This window comes from Otolemur garnettii, unplaced genomic scaffold, assembly GCF_000181295.1.
Source record: "Otolemur garnettii isolate 467f Iridium unplaced genomic scaffold, OtoGar3 scaffold00061, whole genome shotgun sequence".
In the NCBI taxonomy this organism is placed as follows: domain Eukaryota; kingdom Metazoa; phylum Chordata; class Mammalia; order Primates; family Galagidae; genus Otolemur; species Otolemur garnettii.
Genome location: NW_003852456.1, coordinates 1676189 through 1700478, shown reverse-complemented (window position 1 = coordinate 1700478; position 24290 = coordinate 1676189). Strand labels below are relative to the sequence as shown.

The window sequence follows — 24290 nt, the reverse complement described above, 5'->3', positions numbered from 1 at the left end:
GCCAGAGTGAGACTCTGTCTCTAAAAAAGGGGAAGGGGGAAAAAAAGAGAAAAGAAAAGGAGGGGAAGAGAGGGAAAGGAGGAGAGGGAAGAAACAGTTTTCAAGTGATACAGAACAAAGTCAAATAAAGAGTGTTAAGCTCCTTTTTGCAATTCCCACTAATAGAGTTGGTCGGTATTTTTCTTTCCAGACAGCAAAAGGAAGCTACTGTTCTGCACCTTGTTTTGTTTTCACTTAATATTTCATAAACCTCTCTCTATGTCCGCACATATAGAGAACTGACCAAAAAAATCAACTGGAGAAACTCAGACGTGGCTTTCTGCGCATCCATCCAAGCAGGCCCTGCAGTGGCTTCTAGAAACGCATCTAATTAAAACAGGGATCGGGGCGTTCTTGATATTTCATCTTTGTAGGCACTTTACTTCGCGGTTAAAGTAGGTCCCTGCCACTCCCAAGGACCCCTCCTAGCCTTTGTAGGAAGCGTCAAGTGTAGAAAAAGGAACGAGAGGCAGGATTGGTGAAGAGAGAAGAAACTGGGCGTCAGGGAACAGGCCTGGTCACGTCCTCCTCTCTGTCCTCTCGCGTCGCCTCCGCAGCCCCCATCCTCGCCGAAACCTTCCTGGGTCCTTTCCTACACTCCCGGTCTTGGTCTCCTGGTCTCTGGCTTCCCCGGCTCAGAAGATATTTTGGGAAAATACAACCTCTGCATCATAACCACTTCGTTGAGCACTCTATAGTCTCAATTAGCCAGCTGGCACAAACTGACAGGTGTGTCCTCAAGGCCACCCTAGATCAAAGTTGCTCGTTGCTCCCAATGACCCTGCCGCAGGAGCCAGGACGACGCACCTCCCTGCAGCAGTGGCACGTTGAGCAAGAAGCCCGGGGTGACAGCTCCAAAGGCCGATTCAAGTCCAAATCCCCTGCCCGCCGGCCGGCCGCACCCCTGTCCCCTCGCTCCCCACGACCCCCACCCCCAGCTGCGGGGTCCAGAAGCCAAACGTAGGTGGCCCCAGGGCGCCCGAGGTGACACTTCTAATGTTGTCTCCATCTCGAAGCTGCCAGTAAATGTGACGTCCCCTTGTCTCCATCCCAGCGGGGGCCCAGAAGCTGTTTTCGCCGGTTTCGCTTTTGTCCCCAGGGCGCGGGGGGGGGACGGAAGAAGGGAGTGGCGGGTGCCTCCTGTCCCCGCCCCCTCATAAGGCCCGGCCGCGACCCCGCGGTCCCCACGCACAGTGGCCGCCGCGGACATGGCGTGGTTGTGGCTGTGGCTAGGGGGGCAGAAGCTGCTGCTCTGGGGCGCGGCCATCGCGGTCTCCATGGCCGGCGCCACCCTGGCCCTGAGCGTCCTGCAGATGGTGGCGAGCTACGCGCGGAAGTGGCACCAGATGAGGCCCATCCCCACGGTCGCCCGCGCCTACCCTTTGGTGGGTCACGCGCTAATGATGAAGCGGGACGGGAGAGGTAGGGACTGTGTCTCCTCGCAGGCGCCCCTCCTGGGCCACACCCGGGGTCTGCACCCCTCCTGCCGCCCCCGCCCCCGGTCCCCAACCTCCACTTGGAGGGAACCTCAGTGTCCAGGCGCTGGCTGCTAGGAGGGACAAGAATCTGTCACCCGCTGCACCCGCCGCAGACTGCATTGCTAATTACACCCACTTTCTCCTTTGGCACCTGCTGACATGCCTGGTACCCGTCCCATAGTGGACATCCGCGGAAGACACGGAGGCAGCATTTCCAAACTCCTGTCCTCCAGCTTTTCCCTTCTTTTCTCTCCCCATAGCTGCTCAGCTCTCCAAACCCGGTCTGCCTTTTTTCCTGGCCTGGCTTGTGACACCGAAGAACACACACTCCCTTGGCACACAGCAGATACTTAAAATCTGGCAAATTTCTTAAAACTCAGTGCTGCCCTCTCCCAGCCTCACTTTATAAAGAAATTGGACAAGCATTTCACACTCCCCACCCAACATCCCTAGGTCACTACTCCCTTCCTTTTTGACCCTCATAATTTAGCCCTTTAAAGGAGGTTGCCCTTTACTTGGCAAGTTTCAAAAGCCTGCTTTATGAAAGAGTGCTTTTTTACGTTGAAATCATCTTTTCAAAAGAGACTTATGTTTTGTTGATGAGAAAAAAACAAAATCACCTTACATTTGAGAGCTCTCCAAAGTACCTGGTATTTGCAGTTCCTGCGGGAGGGTGAATTAGATCTTAGCACTTAATTTTTGTGGGTATGTAAGTGGAGATAGCCAGAGTTGAAAAGATTTGCCCAACATGGCATGTTTTAAAGTGGGCCCAGATCAGAACTCAAGTTTCTTCTGGGGTTGTCAATAATCATTTTACAGGATGGGCATTAACCCCAAAGCTTGAAGGATTATTTCATTTTTGTCTGTTTCCCCAAATAAAAACAATACACTTCAACTTCATAGGAAGAAGATGAGGCCTCATGGGGAGCATTTACAAAAATACTGAAACTATTTTCTGGCCGAACAAAAAATATCCACGTAAACTTTTTACCACCCCAATATCATTGTGAATTGATGTTACAAGTGCTCCAATAGATAGATAGAAAATCATATCAGTTAATACTAAGAGCAGAGGTAATGGCCTCTTCTAATCTATAGTATTATGATACTAAAAATAATTGTGTAGAAGTATAGATTTCATACCCCTCTACCTTTGGAAGGTGATATACTTAAGAAGTTTCATCATATTCTTTTGGGGATTCTGAGAATTAAAATCTCTGGTGAGTAAGACCTATTTCAAAACAAACTGTGAGCCTTATTGGCCTTTTTAAAGTAACTCCCCTTGGAATTACTTTCTGAGCAAAGAGAATGACAATATTCTGTCTTTGACACGGGGACTTTTTATTCCACCAACAAGTACTAGGTTTTGGCATCCGGAAAACCATTGCTCAATCCCCAGTGTTGTTTAAAACCCTCTAATAGGCTCAGCGCCTGTGGCTCAAGTGGCTAAGGCGCCAGCCACATACACTTGAGCTGGTGGGTTTGAATCCAGCCTGGGCCGCCAAACAACAATGACAGCTGCAACCAAAAACATAGCCAGGCGTTGTGGAGGGTGCCTGTGGTCCCAGCTACTTGGGAAGGAGAGGGAGGAGATTTGCTTGAGCTCAGGCATCAGAGGTTGCTGTGAGCTGTGATTCCATGGCACTCTATCTAGGGTGATGGCTCGAGGCTTTGTCTCAAAAGAAAAATAAATAAATAAATAAATAAATCCCTCTAATAGGTTCCCCTACTTAATTGTAAAAGTAACTGTACTACACAGTTATTTAAAGGACCAAATGTAATACATGCAAAGTTTCTAGATGACTTAGAATAAGTTATTTATTTATTTATTTATTTATTTTTATGTTGGAGAATGATAGAATAAATTCTTTAACTGTAACAAAGTTCACCTGGGCACAGAGGCTCACACCTTGTCATCCCAGCACTCTGGGAGGCTGATGCATGTGGGTCACCTGAGCTCAGGAGTTTGAGACCAGCCTGACCCAAAGTGGGATTTTTGCCTTTACTGAAAGTAGAAAAACTAGCTGGATGTTGTGGCAGACACTTGTAGTCCCAGCTACCCAAGGTGACAGAGTGACACTCTATCTCAAAAAAAAAAAAAAAAGTAACAAAGTTAGAAATATCAGAGTAAGATAGCATCCTAATTCTTGATAATGTGTCTTTTTTATACAAGGGATAGCTAATGTCCAAATTCTAGCCTTAGCGATCTTACTCTGAGTAGTGCAGTTGGCTTCCAAGTGGCCCCTGAATCCCAATCTGGTGTTTTCCAGAGCCACACAGTGGAGTGTCCTAACTGGCTCTTGGGCCTGATGCCTTCAAACCTCAGGTCCAGACCTCCTTGTCCCCTCTGTCACACCAGACCCAGGCGGGCAATATAACACATATTAGTGTGAAGCAGGATTTTTTTGACACTGGTGATTTGGCCCAGCAATTTTGACAGTTATTTTATTCCAAAGCAGGATGGTATGAGAGTTAAAATGGTATGTTCTAGAATCTTGGTACACCACTCATTAGCTCTGATATTGGGCAATGATTAGAAAAAGAGAGCACATTTTGATACATCAAAACTCAACAGTAATTATTCTACCATCACTAGCATGCTTCATGTTGTATTTATATGCTGTGGCAAATATTACTTCAACACAATTTTAGACCTACACAAAAGGTGCAGGAATGATGTGGAGAGTTCTGTCCTGGCTGTAACCATTTCAGGAATGCTAGTACAGACAGCATTCCTGAAATGGTAACATTATATAATTAGTAGCTTATCAAAAGGAGACTGTGAATAATACGAGTACCATCTGTTCACAAAATTCTTTTCTTTTTTAAAATTCTTTTTTTTTTATTTCAAATTAACATGAGGGTGTAAAATATTTTTAAATGATACTGTCAAATGAACTTAATAAAAGTTTTCACCATCAATTACCACAGGATTTGCGTTTCTTCCCTTACACAATGTATAGTGAGAGAGAACTCTAGAGTTTTTGTTCGGCACGTGGTTAACACATTTCACTAGCTTTTGTTTCACTCATCAAATTTTTACTATGAAAGCACAAGGTCATATTCTATTGGACAGAACTGATTGTAGAAAGCCCTTATGAAATCAGACTTAAGTTTTTGTTTATAAACATCCACACCCACACACTTGCTGCAATGGAGAAATGTTTAGGTTACATTATCTTCATGTCTAAGGTAAAGTTTAAGTTGTAGTAGAGCCCTTCACCAGGGGGTGTGCTGAACACCCTCACATTGTGCACATTAGGTGAGATCCGCCAGCTGTCCTCCCTCCTGCCCCCTCTACTCTCCTTCCTTGCTACACTATTCTTGTGTTTTTTTCTTTTCTGTGAATGTAGTTGTTTTTATATTGGTTTCAAATTAGTATTGAGTATATTGGACACTTGTTTTTCCATTCTTGAGATACTTTACTAAAAAGAATATGTTTGAACTCCATCCAGATAAACATAAAAGATAACAAAGTCTCTACCTTTTCTTATGGCTGACTAGTACTCCATGGTGTACATATGCCACAGCTTGTTAATCCATTCATGGGTTGATGGGCGCTTGGGTTGCTTCCATGACTTGGCAATTATGAATTGAGCTATAATGAACATTCCGGTGCAAAAGTCTCTGTGGTAAATGATTTTTGTTCTTCTGCATAGATACCTAGTCATGGTATTGTGGGATCAAATGGAAGGTCAACTTTAGGTTCTTTGAGAATTCTCCATACTTCTTGTTCACAAAACTCTTGGCTTGATTGAATTTAAATATTTTTCTCCCAGAATTTTTTCAGCAGCTAAGTCAGTACACAGAAGAATACCGCCATATGCCACTGCTAAAACTCTGGGTCGGACCAGTGCCAATGTTGGCCCTTTATAATGCAGAAAATGTGGAGGTGGGTATGTGATGAGTATAATATTGTCTGTATATTTGGTAGCGTGAGAGCCTCATGAGAATAAACAGAGTAATTTCAGTTAGTGGAAGCAGCACTTCATGAACTACTTTAGGCTACAGAGGTGTCATTTAATGCTTTCCAGAAGCAGCCTGAATCCCAGAAGACTACTGTTCTCCAAATATAAGTGCACATTTGCTGTCAGGTCCCAAAACATTTGCTTTCCTATTTTGAAAGTCTATAGAAAGATATAGTTTTTTTAAACCATAAATAGGATATTCCACAACGTGAGAGCTTGTTATCTACCAGACGCTGGTTTAAGACTCTGGAAATACATGATTAATAAAATGGGTGTTTCCTCTGAGGTGCTCAAGGTCCATCTTATATTGATAATACATTTATTATTCCAAATGTAAAAGAGAATGCTGTAGATATCATTAATCCACGCTGTGGAAATTAGCCCTCACGAAGGCTGTAGATCTTAGCTGAGCATTGTGGCAGGCACCTGCAGTCCCAGACGTTTGGAAGGCTGAGGCAAGAGGAACGCTTGAGCCCAGGAGTTTGAGGTTGCTGTGAGCTATGATGATGCCACCGCACTCTACCCAGGGTGACAGAGTGAGATTCTGACTTAAAAAAAAAAAAAAAGGCTGTAGATCTTTTACTAACTGTGACACTGGGGAAATCATCTTCTGGTATGATTAAAAAAAGGATTTGGAGCAGGAGGTAACAACGAGACAAAAGTAAAAACCGAATTTCGTAGGTGAGAATTCTGGGCTATGGTTTTCTTGTTATTGTGGCAAGAATGTTGGTGTTTCTCTTGTTCCACACTCCAGAATGCCAGCTCAGAGAAGACAGGGAGGGGACCAACCATGGATTTCAGCCACAGTTGACCCAGTGCAAGTGGGTTTGGTGAATGCAGATGGAGTCTGGGCCCAATCCTAGCCATGCTTCCCTCTCCACTTGACTCTAATGCTAGGAGGTCCAATCACACACGCGGCTTCCAGTGTCACCTACATGCTGGTGACAGTCTAGCTCAGTCCTTATCCTGAGCTGCACACCTGTTCTCGAACACAGCATCTTGAATAGTTCAACATCAACATCCCTGAAAACCAACTCCCGACTTCTGCCTTCCCAGATGCGCTCATCCTCCCTCCGTCCAGCTCTGCCTCCCCGTACCCTCATTCCTAGTTTATGGAAAGAACTGAGAATCATCTTGGACATTTTCTCTCCCTCAACTCTATTTAGTCCCCAGGACTGAGTGACAGTTGTGCGTTCAAAACTCCTCTTGAGTTTCTTCAAGGCACAGGAATGAAAATGAACCACAGAGAGAATAAAGGTTACGTGATGCTGCCTTAAAAAGTGGTTGTGTTCTAGCCAGGTCTTCCTATAATTGAGTTGTTCTGATGTCTGTATATCTCTCACATTTTTTTCTCTTCCTAAGGTAATTTTAACTAGTTCAAAACAAATTGACAAATCCTCCATGTACAAGTTTCTAGAACCATGGCTGGGCCTGGGACTTCTTACCAGGTATGTCAGTGTAAATTTGTAAAGGCACCTTATAGAAAAGGTTCCGCCTGCGTGTGACTTGTTATTTCAGGAATTAACACAAGGTAGCTCCCTGCCACCCCTCATGGTGAGACTGTGCTCTCAGGAAGGAGGAGAAAGTCTGGAAATAAAGGTCCAGCCCACAGTGCACCTGTGCCTGACCAGAGCCCTGGGGTGCGGTGCTCTCCAGCAGTGGTGTTCAGTAGTGACATTCCCTGAGGTTCCAGGAAGAATTAGGATGTCCTGATGTCAGAGGGATAGGGCAAAGGAATGTCTGGAGCAGGGAGATCTCCAAATCTGATCAGAGATCACAGTGACCTCAGTCCTCGAGCTGGTACCAGAACCAGGACTCCATCCTCTGAGAGAGGGCTCGGCAAGAGGAAGGCAGGAGCCTCGTAGGGACTTTGCAGAACTCAAGCGCAGGGGAGGTCCAGGATCACGTGAGGAAGAAGGTCTTAGTAGGCAAGAAAGAAAAGTTCTCATTTTTACACATTCAGAGCTTAGAACCTGAGAAGAATTCTTAAAATTTTTAATTTTAAAAGTACCGTTGGTTTTTTTTTTGGCCGGGGCTGGGTTTGAACCTACCACCTCCGGCATATGGGGCCGGCACCCTACCCTTCTGAGCCATGGGTGCTGCCCTAGGAGTACTATTTTAAATATTAAATATCAGTGTTATAGAACAGTGTCTAAAATAGTTGTATTTTTAGCTATGCGTGCATATTTTATATACAGTAGAACTTCTGTACTTGACTTCTTCTCAAGAAGAACTTCTCTTCTTGACTCCTCCCTACACTGACCACCTCCTTAAGTTGACCTAATTTCCATAGACCAGACATGCATCACATGTCCAAATCAGTACAGGAGGCCTAGTTCCGTATGGTGACCACCTCTGTCTGTTGACCAGTTTGTTATAGTCCCTTGGGTGGACAACTTACAGAGGATCTACTGTATTTGTGCATACACTAATCTACACACATCTCTGTCCTTCTGTCCAAAGCATTTGAAAAGCTGTAAATTAAGCTGTGAAACTATTTCAAGGGGATTTTGTTGACTTGGCTGGATTTACACTTTGTTTGTTTTGGACGTTACTTTTCTTTTTTTCATAACCGTGTATTGTATTTCTAGTACTGGAAACAAATGGCGCTACAGGAGAAAAATGCTGACGCCCACTTTCCACTTTACCATTCTGGAAGATTTCTTAGATGTCATGAATGAACAAGCAAATATATTAGTTAGTAAGCTTGACAGCCACGTCAACCAAGAAGCGTTTAATTGCTTTTTTTACATCACTCTCTGTGCCTTAGACATCATCTGTGGTAAGTCTCATTGATTTGTCTCTAAACTGATGCTGGAAAGATTAAATGGCCCAAATGGAAAATCGCATTCCTTTAGGAAGGTAAATGAGGGGATTAGATAGGATGGCGGTTCCACTGTGACCTTCGCCTCCCAAGAAGCAGTGGCCACTCCGAGGGCTTAAGCACACAGTCACAGCGAAGGAAAAACAGGGAGAGGGTAGGAGACGTGGAAAGAGAAAGGAGGAGTAAAGGAAGAAAGAGCAATTCCAAAATGTGTAAGAACAGAGCAGGATTGACAGCTGCACTGCAACATAAGCACAAGCTTTGTGCCTGGGCTGACCTGTCGCTTCTCACCGTGTTTTGTAGAAACAGCCATGGGGAAGAACATCGGTGCTCAGAGCAATGAGGATTCCGAGTATGTCCGTGCAGTTTATAGGTAAATGGAATCCTTTCAACTGTTTCTAAAATTATTATTGATTTGAGCTTTAAAAAATTTTGCTAATCATTTCTGTGTCATATCTTTTTTGTTGTTTCAATATGAAATGTTACACTACAAGGTAACCTCATTGGCTGGGCGCAGTGACTCAGTGTAATCCCAGCACTGTGGGAGGCTGAGGCAAGTGGATTGCTTGAGTACAGGAGTTTGAGACCAGCCTGAGCAAGAGAAAGACCTGTCTCTACTAAAAATAGAAAAGTTAGCTGGGCATTGTGGCAGGTGCCTATAGTCCCAACTATTTGGGAAGCTGAGGCAGGAGGATTGCTTAAGCCCAAGAGTTTGAGATAGCTGTGAGCTGTGATGCCACAGCACTCTACCCAGGGGGATAGAGAGAGATTCTGTCTCAAAAGAAAAAAGTTAACCTCATTGTTTAATCATGTCTTTAAGCAGCAGAGGAATAGTTGTGTAAATTGTGACGCATTCAGATTATGTAGTACTTTTAAAATTATGTTGTAATATATGAGTTCGATTATGATGTATGTAATGATGCTTACAAGTCACACTCATATACATAAGAGATACACGTGGCTTTTGCTTGTATGATAACCATTACAATATTAAAAAGTTATTCATAGAAAAAAAATTTAGAAGCTACTGTACCACAGCCTTAGCAGTGGTTATCACTGTGTGTGTATGAGCTGGGCTTCTCTTTCTTGTGGTGTCTGGTATGTGTCCTCAAGGGTGCCAGACATATGAAAAGTAACAAACTCATATTATACCTTATATTATTTTACATTTTAATATGTTTATATTTATGTATCAGCATGTAGAGAATTATTTTATAAATATTTTGTAGAAATTTGTAATGAATATTTTGTAAAATAAAGGTATATTCACCTACATTTCCCATTTCCTTATGTATGTATGGCTGGCTGGCTGGCTGGTGACCTTGGGGACGCCCTGTGTTGTCATTTACTCTCCCATATTTTCTACAGAGTACAGACACTGTTTCTTTAATGAATACCAATCGATTTTACTTTAAAATTGCTTGCAGTATTTGGGTATTCAGATGTAGGGTCAGGATTTAGTTTGACGTATTCTGTCTATAAGTTCATTTTAAAAATATTTATGAGCATCTATAATCGTCCAGTTGTGGTATAAGGTACTGACTGGTTTATAGGAGTACACGAAGCAGAATAGCCTGGGAGACAGGCATCAGACAAAGAAACATGGACTTCCGAAGTGTGATACTTGCTTACAAAGGAAAGATGAAGTGCTTAGGAAAACAGATACATTTTACAGAGTGAGTGGCAAGGGAAAGCCTTTCTGAGTTGGTCCTGGCACCTGAGCTGGCCCTGAAGGAGGAATTTTGTCCAGGCCTTTCTGCTCTATCGCTGGAAGGGAGAGGGAGGTGCTTGGGATGCCCATGTGGCAGCTGGTATTCAGTGAGCCCTTGCTGGAACAAGAAGGCAGCCAGTTACTTTCTGTCCCTCCAAAGGAGTGATCAGACAAATGATTGGCCTTAGACAGAGACAGATGTTTCCAGGCCTGGTAGCTCATGCCTGTATCCCTTGCACTCTGGGAAGCCTAGGCAGGAGGATCGATCGCCTGAGCTCCCATGTTCAAGACCTGCCTGAAGAGTGAGACCCTGTCTCTACTCAAAAGAAAAAAGTAGAAAAACTAGCCAGTCATCGTGGCAGGTGCCTATAGCCCCAGCCACTTGGGAGGCCGAGGCAGGAGGATTGGTTGAGCCCAAGAGTTTGAGGTTTCTATGAGCTATGATGCCAGAGCACTCTACCCAGGGTGACAGAGTAAAACTCTGTCTCAAAAAACAAAACAAAACAAAAAGAGATCGAGAGATAAATTTCATCTCAATCTTTGATACAAAAGCCCCCAGGCAGTCTTGGAGGCTCTCTCTGAAGAAATAGAGGCACAGGCCACAAGGCTATTTAGTAAGGATGCTTTATAGTTATTCTTCATTCTCTAAAGAACCTGCTATCTTCTTAAACTTCATCGGCTGTGTAAGAGCCCACACATGGAGCTCTTAATATCCTCTAAGACAAATCATCATCATGTCCACAATTATCTTCAGCAAGGCCAGGTACCAAATAGATGCTCCAGAAATGCACATTGAACAGCTGGTGCATTTTTCTTTTTTTTGCAGTTTTTGGCCAGGGCTGTGTTTGAACCCACCACCTCCAGCATATAGGGCTGATGCCCTACTCCTTTGAGCCATAGGCTCTGCCTTCAACTGGTGTATTTGTACCTCTTTCTAGGATGAGTGATTTGATATTCCAGAGGATGAAGATGCCCTGGCTTTGGCTTGAGTCTTGGTACCTTATGTTTAAGGAAGGACGGGAACACAAAAAGGGCCTTAAGATCCTACATACTTTTACCAACAATGTAAGTTCCTGACTTTTTTTTTATTGTGGTAACATACACATAACAAAGAAATTCCCATTATAACCATTTTAAGCAATTGTAAGAGAGACTATACGTAACAAATGCAATCAGTGTAACCTGGTTTCTTATACCCTCAATGAATCCCCAACAATAATAATAAAAAAAACCATTCTAAGCATACAGTTTGGTGACTTCAAGTATATTCACAATGTCATGCAACCACCACCACTGTTCATTTCCAGAACTTTTGGTAAGTCCATGATTTATGTTGTGTTAAATAAACCCAATATAGGCCAGTTGGAGTGGCTCACGCCTGTAATGCCAGCACTCTGGGAGGCCAAGGTGGGAGGAGTTTAAAACCAGCCTGAGCAAGAGGGAGACCCTGTCTCTACTAAAAATAGAAAAACTAGATGGGCCTGATGGTGAGCACCCATAGTCCCAGCTACTTGGGAGGCTGAGGCAGGAGGATCATTTGAGCTCAAGAGTTTGAGGTTGCTGTGAGCTATGATGATAGCACAGTACTCTACCCAGGGTGGTAACAAAGTGAGACTCTGTCTCAAGAAAAAAGAAGAAAGGAAAAGAAAAGTATCTAATGGGCATTCTTAATATGCCAAGCAGTACTCCTGCGGTTGTAAATATATCAATGAACAAGAACAAATTTGCTACTGCATGAATGAGTTGGAGGAGAAAGATACAAGAATTATAATAAAATATTATAATAAGGAGCATAATATAATAGTAAATATATGTATAATATAATGGTAAGTGGCAGTGAAATGGAAAAAACATAAAGTAGGCCTGAGAAGCTAGCAATCGCTAGGGACGAAGGTGGCCGTGATGAGGGATGGTCTCTCTTTCTTAGTGTGACAATGAGCAGAGACCTGAAAGGAGGGAGGGACCCAGGCACACGGTGTCTGAGGAAAGAGCATTCTAGATGGAGGACTCACAGCATACAGGGGGAGTGGACTAATCAACTTTCTGTTTCTTTTCTCCAATACAGTGTGTATGCAGTTAATAGTGATCTGTAATTAGCCCATTATATGATGATTACATTCTCCTTATCATTTAAACTTTTCCTTGTTAGCTCATTCAGATCTCTAGATGACTATTCAGGAAACTATGATTCTATTCTCGTGTTGGAAAGACTGCCAAAAATAGCACTTAAAAATTATGAATTTTCATGGCATTAAATTTTTTTTTTTTTAAAGTTTCATCAGGCTGGGCTTAGTGGCTCATTCTTGTAGTCCTAGCATTCTGGGAGACCAAAGTAGTAGATTGCTTGACTTTAGGAGTTCAAGACCAAGAGTGAGATCCCGTCTCTACTGAAAATAGAAAAATTAGCCAGATGTTGTGGTGGGCACCCGTAGTCCCAGCTACTCGGGAAGCTGAGGCAAGAGGATCACTTGAGCTCAGAAATTTGAGGTTGCTGTGAGCTATGATGCCATGGCATTCTAGCAAGGGTGACAGAGTGAGACTGTCTCAAAAAAAAAGTTTCACCAATGCCCTAAATGTTAATGGGCGGCTTTCCTGTATTTTCACATAAGACTACGGCGCTGTTGAAATGGAAAGGTTAAAATAAGTTAAAGGTTAAGGTTAAGGTTAAAAATAAGTTAAAGAAGCTAGCATATTTTCATGGGAAAATATATTATTAACATTAAGCTGTATCAAAATCTAAACCAAAGCATGTAACTATCCTTTAAATCCTACAGGTCATCGCGGAACGGGCCAGTGAAATGAGGACAAATGAAGAATATAATGAAGAGCCCTCCAAAAATAAACGAAGAGCTTTTCTTGACTTGCTTTTAAGTGTGACCGATGAGGAAGGAAACAAGCTAAGTCATGAAGCTATTCGGGAAGAGGTTGACACCTTCATGTTTGAGGTATTCTACAATGCTACGTTGCTTTCAGAGTTTTTTTTTTTTTTAAGACAGACTCTCACTCTGCTGCCCAGGGTTGAGTGCCATGGCATCATAGCTCACAGCAACCTCAAACTTCTGGGTTCAAATGATCCTCCCGCCCCAGTAGCTAGGACAACAGGCACCCACTACCATGCCTGGCTAGTTTTTCTATTTTTAGAAGAGATGGGGGTCTAACTCTTGCTCCAGCTGGTTTTGAACTCCTGAGCTCAAGGGATCTACCCACCTTAGCCTCCCAGAATGCTGGGATCACAGGCGTGAGCCCCCACGATTGGTCAGCTTTCAGATACCATTAAACAAATCCTGATGACTTATGAGGATCTTTAGCATTATTTTGAAAATTTAATCACATTTTAAAGTAGCTTCATATAACTAAGGAAAATTTATTCTATTTTAATTAGAAATTGTGCGATTAGCTTTGTGCAGTGACAGTATTATAGCCAAGGAGGCTTATCCAAGTTACAATTACTGTGAATTGAAAATTTTTCTCACTACTTCACCGTGATGACTTGAAATATAGTCAGCACTGGCAATTTTTGACAGTCTCTACGATGACTGAAAAAAAGAAAAGGAAAAGAAAAGAAATGGTACAATTTAAGAAAATGATTAAGTACCAGTTCCTTAGAACAGTGGACATATTTTTTTCCTAAGAAAACCTCCCAAGCAGAAGGGCCGCAAGAAATTGCTCTCAGTTCTCTCTTTTGCTCCACGCTTCCTTCTGACCTCCAAACCCACAAATCCGTGTCCTCACCACCTCCTTTTTGAAGTTCTAGCAAATGAGCATTTAGCCGCTGCTGTGAGTTGCTGTAGCTAAGAGACCTGCAGGAGAGAATGTAACCCGTTCATGGTTCTAAAGGGTATTTACAAACAGAACCTACATGTTATATCAAATATTACCAAGAGTGAACGTCTCTGTACATGAATTATGGTTTTTTTCTTTTTAAAAAAATTTTAAGTAAACTTATTTCAGGTTAATGTGAGCGTATAAGCAACCAAGTCAAAATATTTGATTTTGTTAGAGTTCGTCTTGTGGTTATGTCCCACACCAAAAGGTGTGCCAACCCTCCCCATCTGGTGCCCATTCAGTGACAGCATCCCAACCCCCCATCCCTCATTATTCCTCCCCCCAGCTTGAATTGAAAGGAGTTTTTCTGCTATTTGGGCATGCATTGGGTCATCTACTGGCTTAATATTAGTATTGAGTACGTTGGATACTTGCTTTTTCATTCTTGTGATACTTTACTAAGAAGAATGTGTTTCAGTTCCATCCAGGATATTACAAAAGACGTGAAGTCACCATCTATTTTAATGCTGAATAGTATTCCATGGTGTGCATGTACCACAATTTGTTCACCCATTCTTGAGTCGATGGGCATTTAGGTTATTTCCACGTTCTGGCAATTGTAAATTGAGCTTCAGTAAACAGTCTAGTGCAAATGTCCTTATGATAAAATGATTTTTTTTTCTTCTGGGTAGATGCCTAGTAGTGAGATGGGAGGGTCAAATGGGAGGTCTAATTTGAGTTCTTTGAGGTTTCTCCATATTTCTTTCCAAAGAGGCTGCATGAGTTTGCAGTCCCACCAGCAGTGTAAAAGTGTCCCCTCTCTCCACATTCACACCAGCATCTGCAGCTTTGGGACTTTGTGATGTGGGCTAATCTTACTGGGGCTAGGTGACATCTCAGGGTGGTTTTGGTTTACACTTCTCTGATGATTAGGGAAAATGAGCATTTTTTTGTATGTTTGTTAGCCATTCATATATCTTCCCTAGAGAAGGTTCTATTCATGTCTCTCAGTAATAGATGGGATTGTTGGCTTTTTTGTTGTTTATTAATTTGAGTTCTTTGTAGATCGTAGTTATCAAGCCTTTGTCTGATTTGTAATATGCAAATATCCTTTCCCATTGTGTAGGTTGTCTGTCTGCTTTGGTTGTTGTCTTCTTATTTGTACAGAAGCTTTTCAGTTTAATTAAGTCCCTTCTGTTGTTGTTGCAATTGCTATGGAAGTCTTCTTCGTAAAATCTTTCCCCAGGCCGATATCTTCAAGTGTTTTCCCCACACTTTCTTTGAGGATTTTTATAGTTTCATGCCTTAGATTTAAATCTTTTATCTATTTTTTTTTTTTTTGAGACAAAGTCTCACTTTGTCACCCTGGGTAGAGTGCTGTGGTGTCACAGCTCACAGCAACCTCAAACTCTTGGGCTTAAAGGATTCTCTTGCCTCAGTCTCCCAAGTAGCTGGGACTACAGGTGCCCACCACAGTGCCCGGCTATTTTTTTGTTGCAGTTGTCATTGTTGTTTAGCAGACCCAGGCCAGGTTTGAACCCACTAGCCTTGGTGTATGTGGCCAGTGCCCTAACCACTGAGCACAGGCGCCCAACCTTTTGTCCAATTTTTGTAAGTGGTGAAAGGTGTGGGTCCAGTTTCAGTGTCCTACATGTGATTATTCAGTTCTCCCCAGAACCATTTCCTGAATTGGGATTCTTTTCCCCAGCGTATGTTCTTGTTTGGTTTATCAAAGACCAGGTGGCTGTGTGCTCATGCCATACTGTTTTAATGACTATGACCTTGTAGTTAGCCTAAAGTCCGGTAGGGTGATACCCCTGGCTTTGTTTTTATTACTCAGAATTACCTTGGCTATATGGGTTTTTTTTCTGGTTTCATACAAAATGAAGAATTATTTTTTCCAAATCTTGAAAGTATTTTAATGGGGGTTGCATTAAATCTGTACATTGCTTTGAGTAGTACAGCCATCTTGACAATGTTGATTCTTCTAGCCATGAGCATGGTATGTTCTTCCATTTGTTGTTATTATCTTCTGCTATTTCTTTTCTTAGGGTTTCATAATTTTCTTTGTAGAGGTCCTTCACCTTTTTTGTTAGGTATATTCCTAGGTATTTCATTTTTTAAAAAATTACTGTAAACAGAATTGCATCCTTGATTAGCTTCTCATCTTGGCTGTTATTGGCATATACAAAGGCTATTGATTTGTGGACATTGATTTTATATCCTGAGACATTGTTGTACTTTTTGATCACTTCCAGGAGTCTTGTGGCTGAGTCTTTGGTGTGCTCTAGGTATAAGATCATATCATTGGCAAAGAGCAAGAATTTGACCTCCTCTGTCCCCATTTGGATGTCTTTATTTCCTTCTCTTGCCTGATTGTACTGCCTAGAACTTCTAGCACCATGTTGGATAGTAGTGGCGATAGAGGACAACCTTGTCTGGTTCCAGTTCTAAGTGGAAAATCTATATGTGAATTGTAAAATAAAGATAAAGAATAGCATTGGATTGCTTGAGCTCAGGAGTTTGAGACCAGCCTGAGCAAGAGTGAGATTCCATTTCTATTGAAAATAGAACTAGCTGGGTGTGTTGGTGGCATCTGTAGTCCCAGCTACTCAGGAGGCATTAAAACAGTATGGCATGAGCACACAGCCACCTGGTCTTTGATAAACCAAACAAGAACATACACTGGGGAAAAGAATCCCAATTCAGTAAATGGTTCTGGGGAGAACTGAATAATCACATGTAGGACACTGAAACTGGACCCACACCTTTCACCACTCAGCTCTCATATCCTTTGAAATTCTTTTTCTTTCCCCCTTTGCCCTGCATAGGAGGCATTCTGTGTATAACTGCAGTACTGTGACCTCCTCCTCGAGGTGGGTGCAGCCTGTTACCTGCACACCTTCAAGCCCAAGGTCTAGCCTTTAACTATGAAGCTTTTCTCCCTAGCATGTCCCCTTTTAAACCCTGGCGTGTGTATCTGCTTCCTCCTGCCTGTCTCCTGTCTGAGAACAGACAAGATGAAACAGGAAGTTCGGCAGACTTCCCTTACACACTTGGATCAGGCTTCTGCTTATAAATTCCAGAAGAGCTGTTAGAATTGTTTAGCACAAGGACATCCCCACATGACTTAGTGGACAACTGAGCAAAACAGGCCAGACCCTGCCTGGAGTTCTGTTTAGTTTCTGTAAAAAAAAAATGCAGTGAGGTACCAGTATCAGAGACTTACAGACTATATATATGTTTAGAATTTCAGAATGAGCCTTAAGCAATTCAATTTAGGAGCTGTTTTATAAAACATGTGCTTCAGGCCAGGTGGGGTGCCTCATACCTATAATCCCAGCACTCTGGGAAGCTGAGGCAGGAGGATTCCTTGAGCTCAGGAGTTTGAGATCAGCCCAAGCAAGAATGAGACACCATCTCTACTAAAAATAGAAAAATTAGCCAAGCACTGTGGCACCTGTAGTGCAAGCTACTCGGGAGGCTGAGGCAGGAGGATTTCTTGAGCCCAGGAGTTTGAGGTTGTTGTGAGCTATGACTAAGGTGACCAGATTTTAACATTGGTAAAGCGGGACACCATTAACGGGGTGGGGGGGGGCAGGGCCTGACAACAATGCAAACTTTGATAAGCAGTTCTCGATAATCACTTCTCAAGAATTATTTGTTATTATTGCAGTTTAACATTAAAAAATTAACAAAAATAATATAAAACTCATATCCTGGCGAAATAGCCACATGGCAGCTGAAAAACATATATTCCCTTCTTGTTCTCCCGCCCGTTGGTGCATTCTTTCCAAAAATCGGGACTTTTTTAAGAACACCATGGGATGCAGGACAAATTGTTAAAAATCAGGACTGTCCCGCCCAAAGCAGGATGTCTGGTCACCCTAGCTATGACACCACAGCACTCTACCCAGAATACACAAAAAAGAAAAAAGAAAGAAAAAAATGTGCTTCAGAGATTTTTGCCTAAAAAATGAAATTTCATGATGATCACTTGTACTACAATAGGGAAAATGCAAAGGTCAGATGTCCCATAGAGGAGATTTATCTTCTCTCTTTTTGTCCTAAAAGGTCTTGCTTCAAGAGGGGTTATAGTATTATTGGTTTTCTGGATACATTTTTTTCTCTGAATAACTCACTATCTTTGCTCATGGAAGTGTGCTAGTGAGCCGTGGGTAGGCAGTGAATGGTGGGGACCAAGGTCATCCAGGTGTGAACATCAGTATTAGAGGTTGGGATCCCCTTACTGCAGGCCACTGTGCCAGGGAATAGCAAGGGGCATTCGTCTGACTCTGCTTTGTCATCTCTGTCATCAGCCACTCTGGGGGTTCAGTTCCTGCCTCTGCCTCCTACTAAGCTGTCTGGTGCAGGGAAAGTTATTTAACCTTTTATTTATTTATTTATTTTGAGACAGAGTCTTACTCTGTCACCTAGGTTAGAGTGCTGTGGCCTTGTCATAGCTCATAGCAACCTCAAACTCCTGGGCTCAAGACATCCTCCTGCCTCAACCTCTTGAGTGGCTGGAACTACAGGCATCTGCTACCACGTTCAGCTAATTTTTCTGTTTTTAGTAGAGATGGGTTCTTGCTCTTGCTCCGGTTGGTCTGGAACTTGTGAGCTCAGGCGATCCACCAACCTCAGCCTCCCAGAGTGCTGGAATTACAGGAGTGAGCTACTAAGCCTGGCCTTTTTTTTTTTTTTTTTTTTGAGACAAAGTCTCAAGCTCTTGCACTGGGCAGAGTGCTATGGCATCATAGCTCACAGTAACCTCAAACTCTTGGGCTCAAGAGATCCTCTTGCCTCAGTTTCTCTATTTTTAGTAGAGACAGGGGTCTCACTTTTGCTCAGGCTGGCCTCGAACTCCTGAGTTTAGGCAATCCACCAGCTTCAGCCTTCCAGAGTGTTAGGATTACAGGTGTGAGCCACTGCGCCTGGTTTATGCCAGGCCTTTGTAACCTTTTTATTATTGCCTCCGTTTTTAATCTCTAAAATGTAAATAACAGTCAAGAGTATTTCATGGGGTTTTTGTGAAGCTTAATTGAATCAGTTTCTGCACAGCACTTAGAATTTTGCCTAAAACTCAGTGAGTATTAAATGAGGCCATTTTATTAATGTCTCAATGCAGAGGATCTTCCTCAGAACCATGCACGTACCTGTGGATGTCCACACCTTCAATAGGTAAAGCCTCCCTTACAGACACGAGAAGGCAAAGAAGTACACATCTGGCAAGTGGGCTCCTGAACATCAGACTTTTTTCCCCTCCAAAAGGTCTAGCTCAGAATATTTATTGTAGCTCAGTTTCTAATCATCAAGACGTGGAAGCAACCCAAGTGTCCATCAACCCAAGAATGGCTTAATAAACGGTGATATATGTATACCATGGAGTACTATTCAGTCATAAAAAGGATGGAGACTTCACATATTTTGTGTTGACCTGGATTGAGTTTAAACATATTCTTCTACCTAGGTGAGGTGGCTCTTACCTGTAATCCCAACACTCTGGGAGGCCAAGGAGGGCTGATTGCCGGAGCTCAGGAGCTCGAGACCAGCTTGAGCAAGAGTGAAACCCCCATCTCTACTAAAATAAATAGAGAAACTAGCTGGGCGTAGTGGCAGGCACCTGTGGCCCCAGCTACTGGGGAAGCTGCGGAGGGAGGATTGCTCAAGCCCAAGAGTTTGAGGTTGCTGTGAGGTATGATGGTGCCGTGGCACTCCACCCAGGGGACAGAGTGAGGTTCACATTCTTTTTGGTAAAGTATCACAAGAATGGAAAAATCAAGTATATAATGTACTCAGTGCAATATGAAACCACTATATAAACAACTACATGCCCACAGGAAGTAAAAACACAAATATAGTCTAGCCGGGGGGGGGGGGGGGGGGGGGGGGGGGGGGGGGGGGGGGGGGGGAAAAGGAAAGAGAGGGGAGGGGGAGAGCAGCCGTCAGGGTCTCACCTAAGGTGCACAATGTGAGGGTGTTCAGCACGTTCCCTGGGTGAAGGGCTCAACTACAACTTGAACCTTACCTTGGAAACAAAAACAATGTAGCTTAAACATTAGTACCCTCATATTAATCCGAAGTCAAAGAATAAAAGGTCTAGCTCATCTGGGATGCCCCTTTATCAGCACTGCCCAGCCACGTCCTGCAAGGGGTGCCACATCATGTGACATTGAAAGGTCATCTGGAAACATGGACTTCTACGTTCCGGGGACTGTTTTGCTGGTTTCTCACAGAGACAAGGTGCTGTACAGAATTAATGTATTGTGTTCTGCAGTCTCACTGCAGCTGTCAAATACCAGTGAACTGACATTTCAAAGTTGAGTTATTATAGTTTCTAATCTTCTCAATATAATTCTGCCTTTTTTATTTCAGGTTAAGGCGAGGGTACAAACAATTAGGTTACAATGCTTTCATTTGTTAAGTAGAGTCCCTTTTGTCATTGTGTCCCACACCCAGGGGGTGTGCCATGTACCCTGACATCGTGCCCATTAGGTGGGAGCTCACCCATGCCCCTCCCTCTTCTTCCTTCCCCCTAACTCGAATTGAATGGAGTTTTTCTCCTGTGTGGGCGTATATTAGATCATCTACTGGCTTCATATTAGACTTGGGTACATTGGATGCTTGCTTTTCCATTCTTGTGATACTTTACTAAGAAGAATGTGTTTCAACTCCATCCAGGTTAATACAAAAGATGTAAAGTCTCCATCATTTTATGGATGAATAGTATTCCATGGTGTACATATACCCCAGTTTGTTAATTCATTCCTGGGTTGTGGACATTTGGGTTGCTTCCACATCTTAGCGATTGTAATTTTAGACAATCTAAATGTACTTCCGATAAAACTGTTTTCCTTCTAAGTAGATCCCTGGTAATGGGATTGCGGGATTAAGTGGAAGGTTTGTGTTCTTTAAGGATTGTCCATAACTCCGCCTTTTAAGCCGCCATTTTCCTTCCAATTGTAGGGCCACGATACAACCGCAGCTGCAATAACCTGGGCCCTATACCTATTGGGCTGTAACCCAGAAGTCCAGAAAAAAGTGGACAATGAGCTGGATGAAGTGTTCGGTATGTCTGGCCTCTTGGCTGGTTATACTGCAGGTGTTAAGTGCACGGAAGCCGGTGTCATTCTTGCTCAGGGAGGCAGAGCAGTGGGACCCGCTGTAAACCCAGTGTACGAGCAGGAGGGCTCCGTGTGCAGGATCCTTTGCTCCCGTACAGAGGCCTCCCCAGTGCCCATCCCCTTTGCAGTCCCTTATCCAAGCACTTGCAGACAGTCGCCAGTCACCTCCCCTGCATGGGCCAGATGCTGGGACTCACAGGATGCCATTACCGTCCTCAGGGTCTGCCCTGAGGGGAGCAGACACAGAAAGCACTGTAGAGTCATGGGCTGTGCATGTGAGTGGGTGAAGAAGATGCTATTTGGGAGCACAGAGTAATAGGTAGAGCTATCTGGGGGTGAAGGAAGGCTATTTCCTGTAGGACCCCTTCTGGCCACGAAGGAGGGAAAAGATGTGTTCTGCTGATAGGAGATAAATTTTCACTATATCAGAAGCAACCTGGAAGAGTCCTAGGCTGATGTCCACAGGGGTGGCTCAGCGTCCCAGTCTTGCTGTTACCTTCTCTCATCTCCACTATCTTGGCTTTTGTTTTCTGGGTTTTCTTTTCTTTTTTTCTTTTGTTGCTTTGAGACAGAGTCTCACTCTGGGAAGAGTGCCGTGGCTTCACATCTCATGGCAACCTCAAACTCTGGGGCTCAAGCGACCCTCCTGCCTCAGCCTCCCGAATAGCCGGGACTACAGGCACCCACCACAGTGCCTGGCTAGTTTTTCTATTTTTAGTCAAGATGGGGTCTTGCTCTTGCTCCGGCTGGTCAGGCAATCCTCCTGCCCTGGCCTCCCCCCACCCCCAGAGTGTTAGGATTACAGGGATGAGCCACCACACCAGGCCTCCATGGTATCGCACTTTACTTTGACTATCACAACATTAGATGTTCTACGTTAGCTGCCAGATTTTAGCATCAGTGCTTTGATTCATATTCTCTTCTTTGCTGTCTCTGCTGCTCAGAGACTTCTGTCATTGTCATCTTCTTGCCTTAATCAGGGAAGTCTGATCGTCCTGCTACCTCAGAAGACCTGAAGAAACTGAAATACCTGGAATGTGTCATTAAGGAGACCCTTCGCCTTTTCCCTTCTGTTCCTCTGTTTGCCCGGACTCTTAATGAAGACTGCACAGTGGGTAAATATTCTATAATTAAAATTGTAGGGACAGTGAAGTTTTCTTAACGTCCGTCTGGTTCCAAATCCTGACACACCCTCGCCTGCTTCTTCACAGCGGGTTACAAAGTTCTAAAAGGCACCGAAGTCATCATCATTCCCTACGCATTGCACAGAGACCCCAGATACTTCCCCAATCCTGAAGAATTCCAGCCGGAGCGCTTCTTTCCCGAGAATGCCCAAGGACGCCATCCGTACGCCTATGTGCCCTTCTCTGCGGGGCCCAGGAACTGTATAGGTTTGTATCTGTCCAGCTGGGTTTGCCCACGTAGGCCCACGTGACAGTGGGTTTCTCATCATCATTTCTGTGACATCGCCCACACACAATGACCTTTCAAAAATTGGTTTCCTTTTTCCTCTACTTTCCTGTGAACTGCAGTTTTAATATACTATTGTCAGAAAGGGCATTCGTTTGCCAAAGGCTGCCGTAACTAAGAACCACAGATTGAGGGGCTTAAGCAACAAAAGTTTATTTTCCGTTGCCAGGATGTCCAAGATCAGGGTGTCAGCAGGGTGGATTTCTTAGGAGGCCTCTACTCCTAGGCTTGTAGAAAGACATCGTCTCCCTGTCTCTTCACTTGGTCTGTCCTCGGTATGTGTCTGTCCTAACTTCTCCGGTTGGATTATATTAGATCCCTCCCTAATGACCTAATGACCTTATTTAAGCTTCATGACCTCTTTAAAGGTCCTATCTCCAAATACAGCAGTGTTTTTATCCTCTTTTATTTCATGGCACACTTGAACCTGTAGTTAAACTCCCACAACACACTTAAATTATGTTGATCAAAAAAACAAACAGTGGGCCAGGTGAGGTGGCTCACACCTGTAATCCCAGCGCTCTGAGAGGCCAAGGTGGGAGGATCACTTGAGCTCAGGAATTTAAAAGCAGCCTGAGCAACAGCAAGACCCTGTCTCTACTAAAAATAGGAAAACTATCCAGGCTTAGTGATGGGCGTCTATAGTCACAGCTACGTGGGAGGCTGGGGCAAGAGGATCACTCAAGCCCAAGTGTTTGAGGTTGCTGTGAGCTATGACACCATGGCACTCTACCTAGAGCAACAAAGTGAGACTGTCTCAAAGAAAAAAAGAGAGCGTGTAAAAGGGAATATACTTGCTGATCTTTGAACTTTGTTCAAAAATAATTTCATTAACAATCTTCAAAAATTTTCACAGCACACCAGTTGAAAACTCACTGAACACAGTCACATCCTGAGGGACTGAGGGTCAGGACATCGACATAGGAAATTTAGCAGCGGAGGGTTGAGAGATACAATTCATCCCATAACAGAAAGCAGCGTCAGTTTCACAGTAGACTTTTAAAATGTCGTCTATTTTAGATTAAAACGAAATATAATTTGTTATGGTTGAAAACTTATTTATGTAATTAGTTATGTTTAACCTAATATTTGTGTTTGTTGCTTTTAAAAATTGCATTTTTCACAAACCAAACACACACGGCCCGGAGTACTTACACAAAAGGAGTGCACACCACCATGCATTATAAACACTTTCGGTTCTAGTGTCTATCTATAGCATTTTATCAATTATGTAAATGCTGACATTGGTGAAATGAGCCCAGATTTAAATAGATGAATTTGAAGCTTATTTGGTGACTTTTGAGTAAATTAAAGATCCAATAAGAAGCAAACTAGAATAACTGTTCTCAGACTTGAATGAGTCCAGGACTCTGTATTTAGCCTGGCTAACATGCAGATTCCCTGGCCCACCCAGCTGCTAGGATGCACCAGGTGGCAGTCCTTATTTTTAACAAGCGTCTCAATGAATCCCATCCTACAAATAGCCTACTGTGAAAATAGAGACTTGTTAATTTCCTAACATCTTATTTCTCAAATTTGAGGTAAATCTATAATTAAAGTGATGCCATTTACTTTAATTTAAAGGTCAAAAGTTTGCCATCATGGAAGAAAAGACCATCCTGTCCTGCGTCCTACGGCACTTTTGGGTAGAATCCAACCAGAAAAGAGAAGAACTTGGTCTGGCAGGAGAGTTGATTCTTCGTCCGTGTAACGGCATCTGGATCAAGCTGAAGAGGAGAAACGCAGACGACTCCTAATTCCGTTACAGGACTGTGCCTTTATCATGAAAAAGATCTTTGCTTAAGAGATACTTGGCATTTGCAATCTGTAGATCATGAATTCAATGTTCTTAAATCCCTGAGCCTCATTTTCTCTTGTCCCCACTGACCTTGGGGTTAAGTCTACCAAAGA

General features: G+C 43.3%; 1 protein-coding gene and 1 non-coding gene across 3 annotated transcripts; both read left to right on the top strand.

The window, feature by feature from the left end:
• Positions 1-1190: 1190 nt before the first annotated feature.
• LOC100956186 (cytochrome P450 4V2) lies at positions 1191-24290 on the top strand. Of its 2 annotated transcripts, none has more exons than XM_003792767.3 (11): positions 1191-1461; positions 5297-5409; positions 6848-6933; positions 8077-8267; positions 8613-8682; positions 10959-11085; positions 12795-12965; positions 20752-20854; positions 21890-22024; positions 22121-22300; positions 23964-24290. In XM_003792767.3, the coding sequence occupies exons 1-11, from the start codon at positions 1248-1250 to the stop codon at positions 24134-24136; spliced, it is 1563 nt and encodes a 520-aa protein (XP_003792815.1). In that variant the 5' UTR covers positions 1191-1247; the 3' UTR covers positions 24137-24290. The 2 variants fall into 2 exon arrangements, with proteins under 2 accessions (XP_003792815.1, XP_023370667.1); XM_023514899.1 differs by having other exon boundaries at positions 1368-1424; positions 23964-24283.
• Positions 13416-13556, top strand: LOC111726330. The gene has a single exon (XR_002774135.1). It is a non-coding gene; the product is annotated as a U4 spliceosomal RNA (small nuclear RNA).

Bases quoted from the DNA above. Each gene is read 5' to 3' on its own strand.
- LOC100956186 (XM_003792767.3), top strand. From the start codon at position 1,248: ATGGCGTGGTTGTGGCTGTGGCTAGGGGGGCAGAAGCTGCTGCTCTGG. The intron at 1,462-5,296 runs GTAGGGACTGTG...TTTTTCTCCCAG, and splicing joins GATGAAGCGGGACGGGAGAG to AATTTTTTCAGCAGCTAAGT. The intron at 20,855-21,889 runs GTATGTCTGGCC...TGCCTTAATCAG, and splicing joins TGAGCTGGATGAAGTGTTCG to GGAAGTCTGATCGTCCTGCT.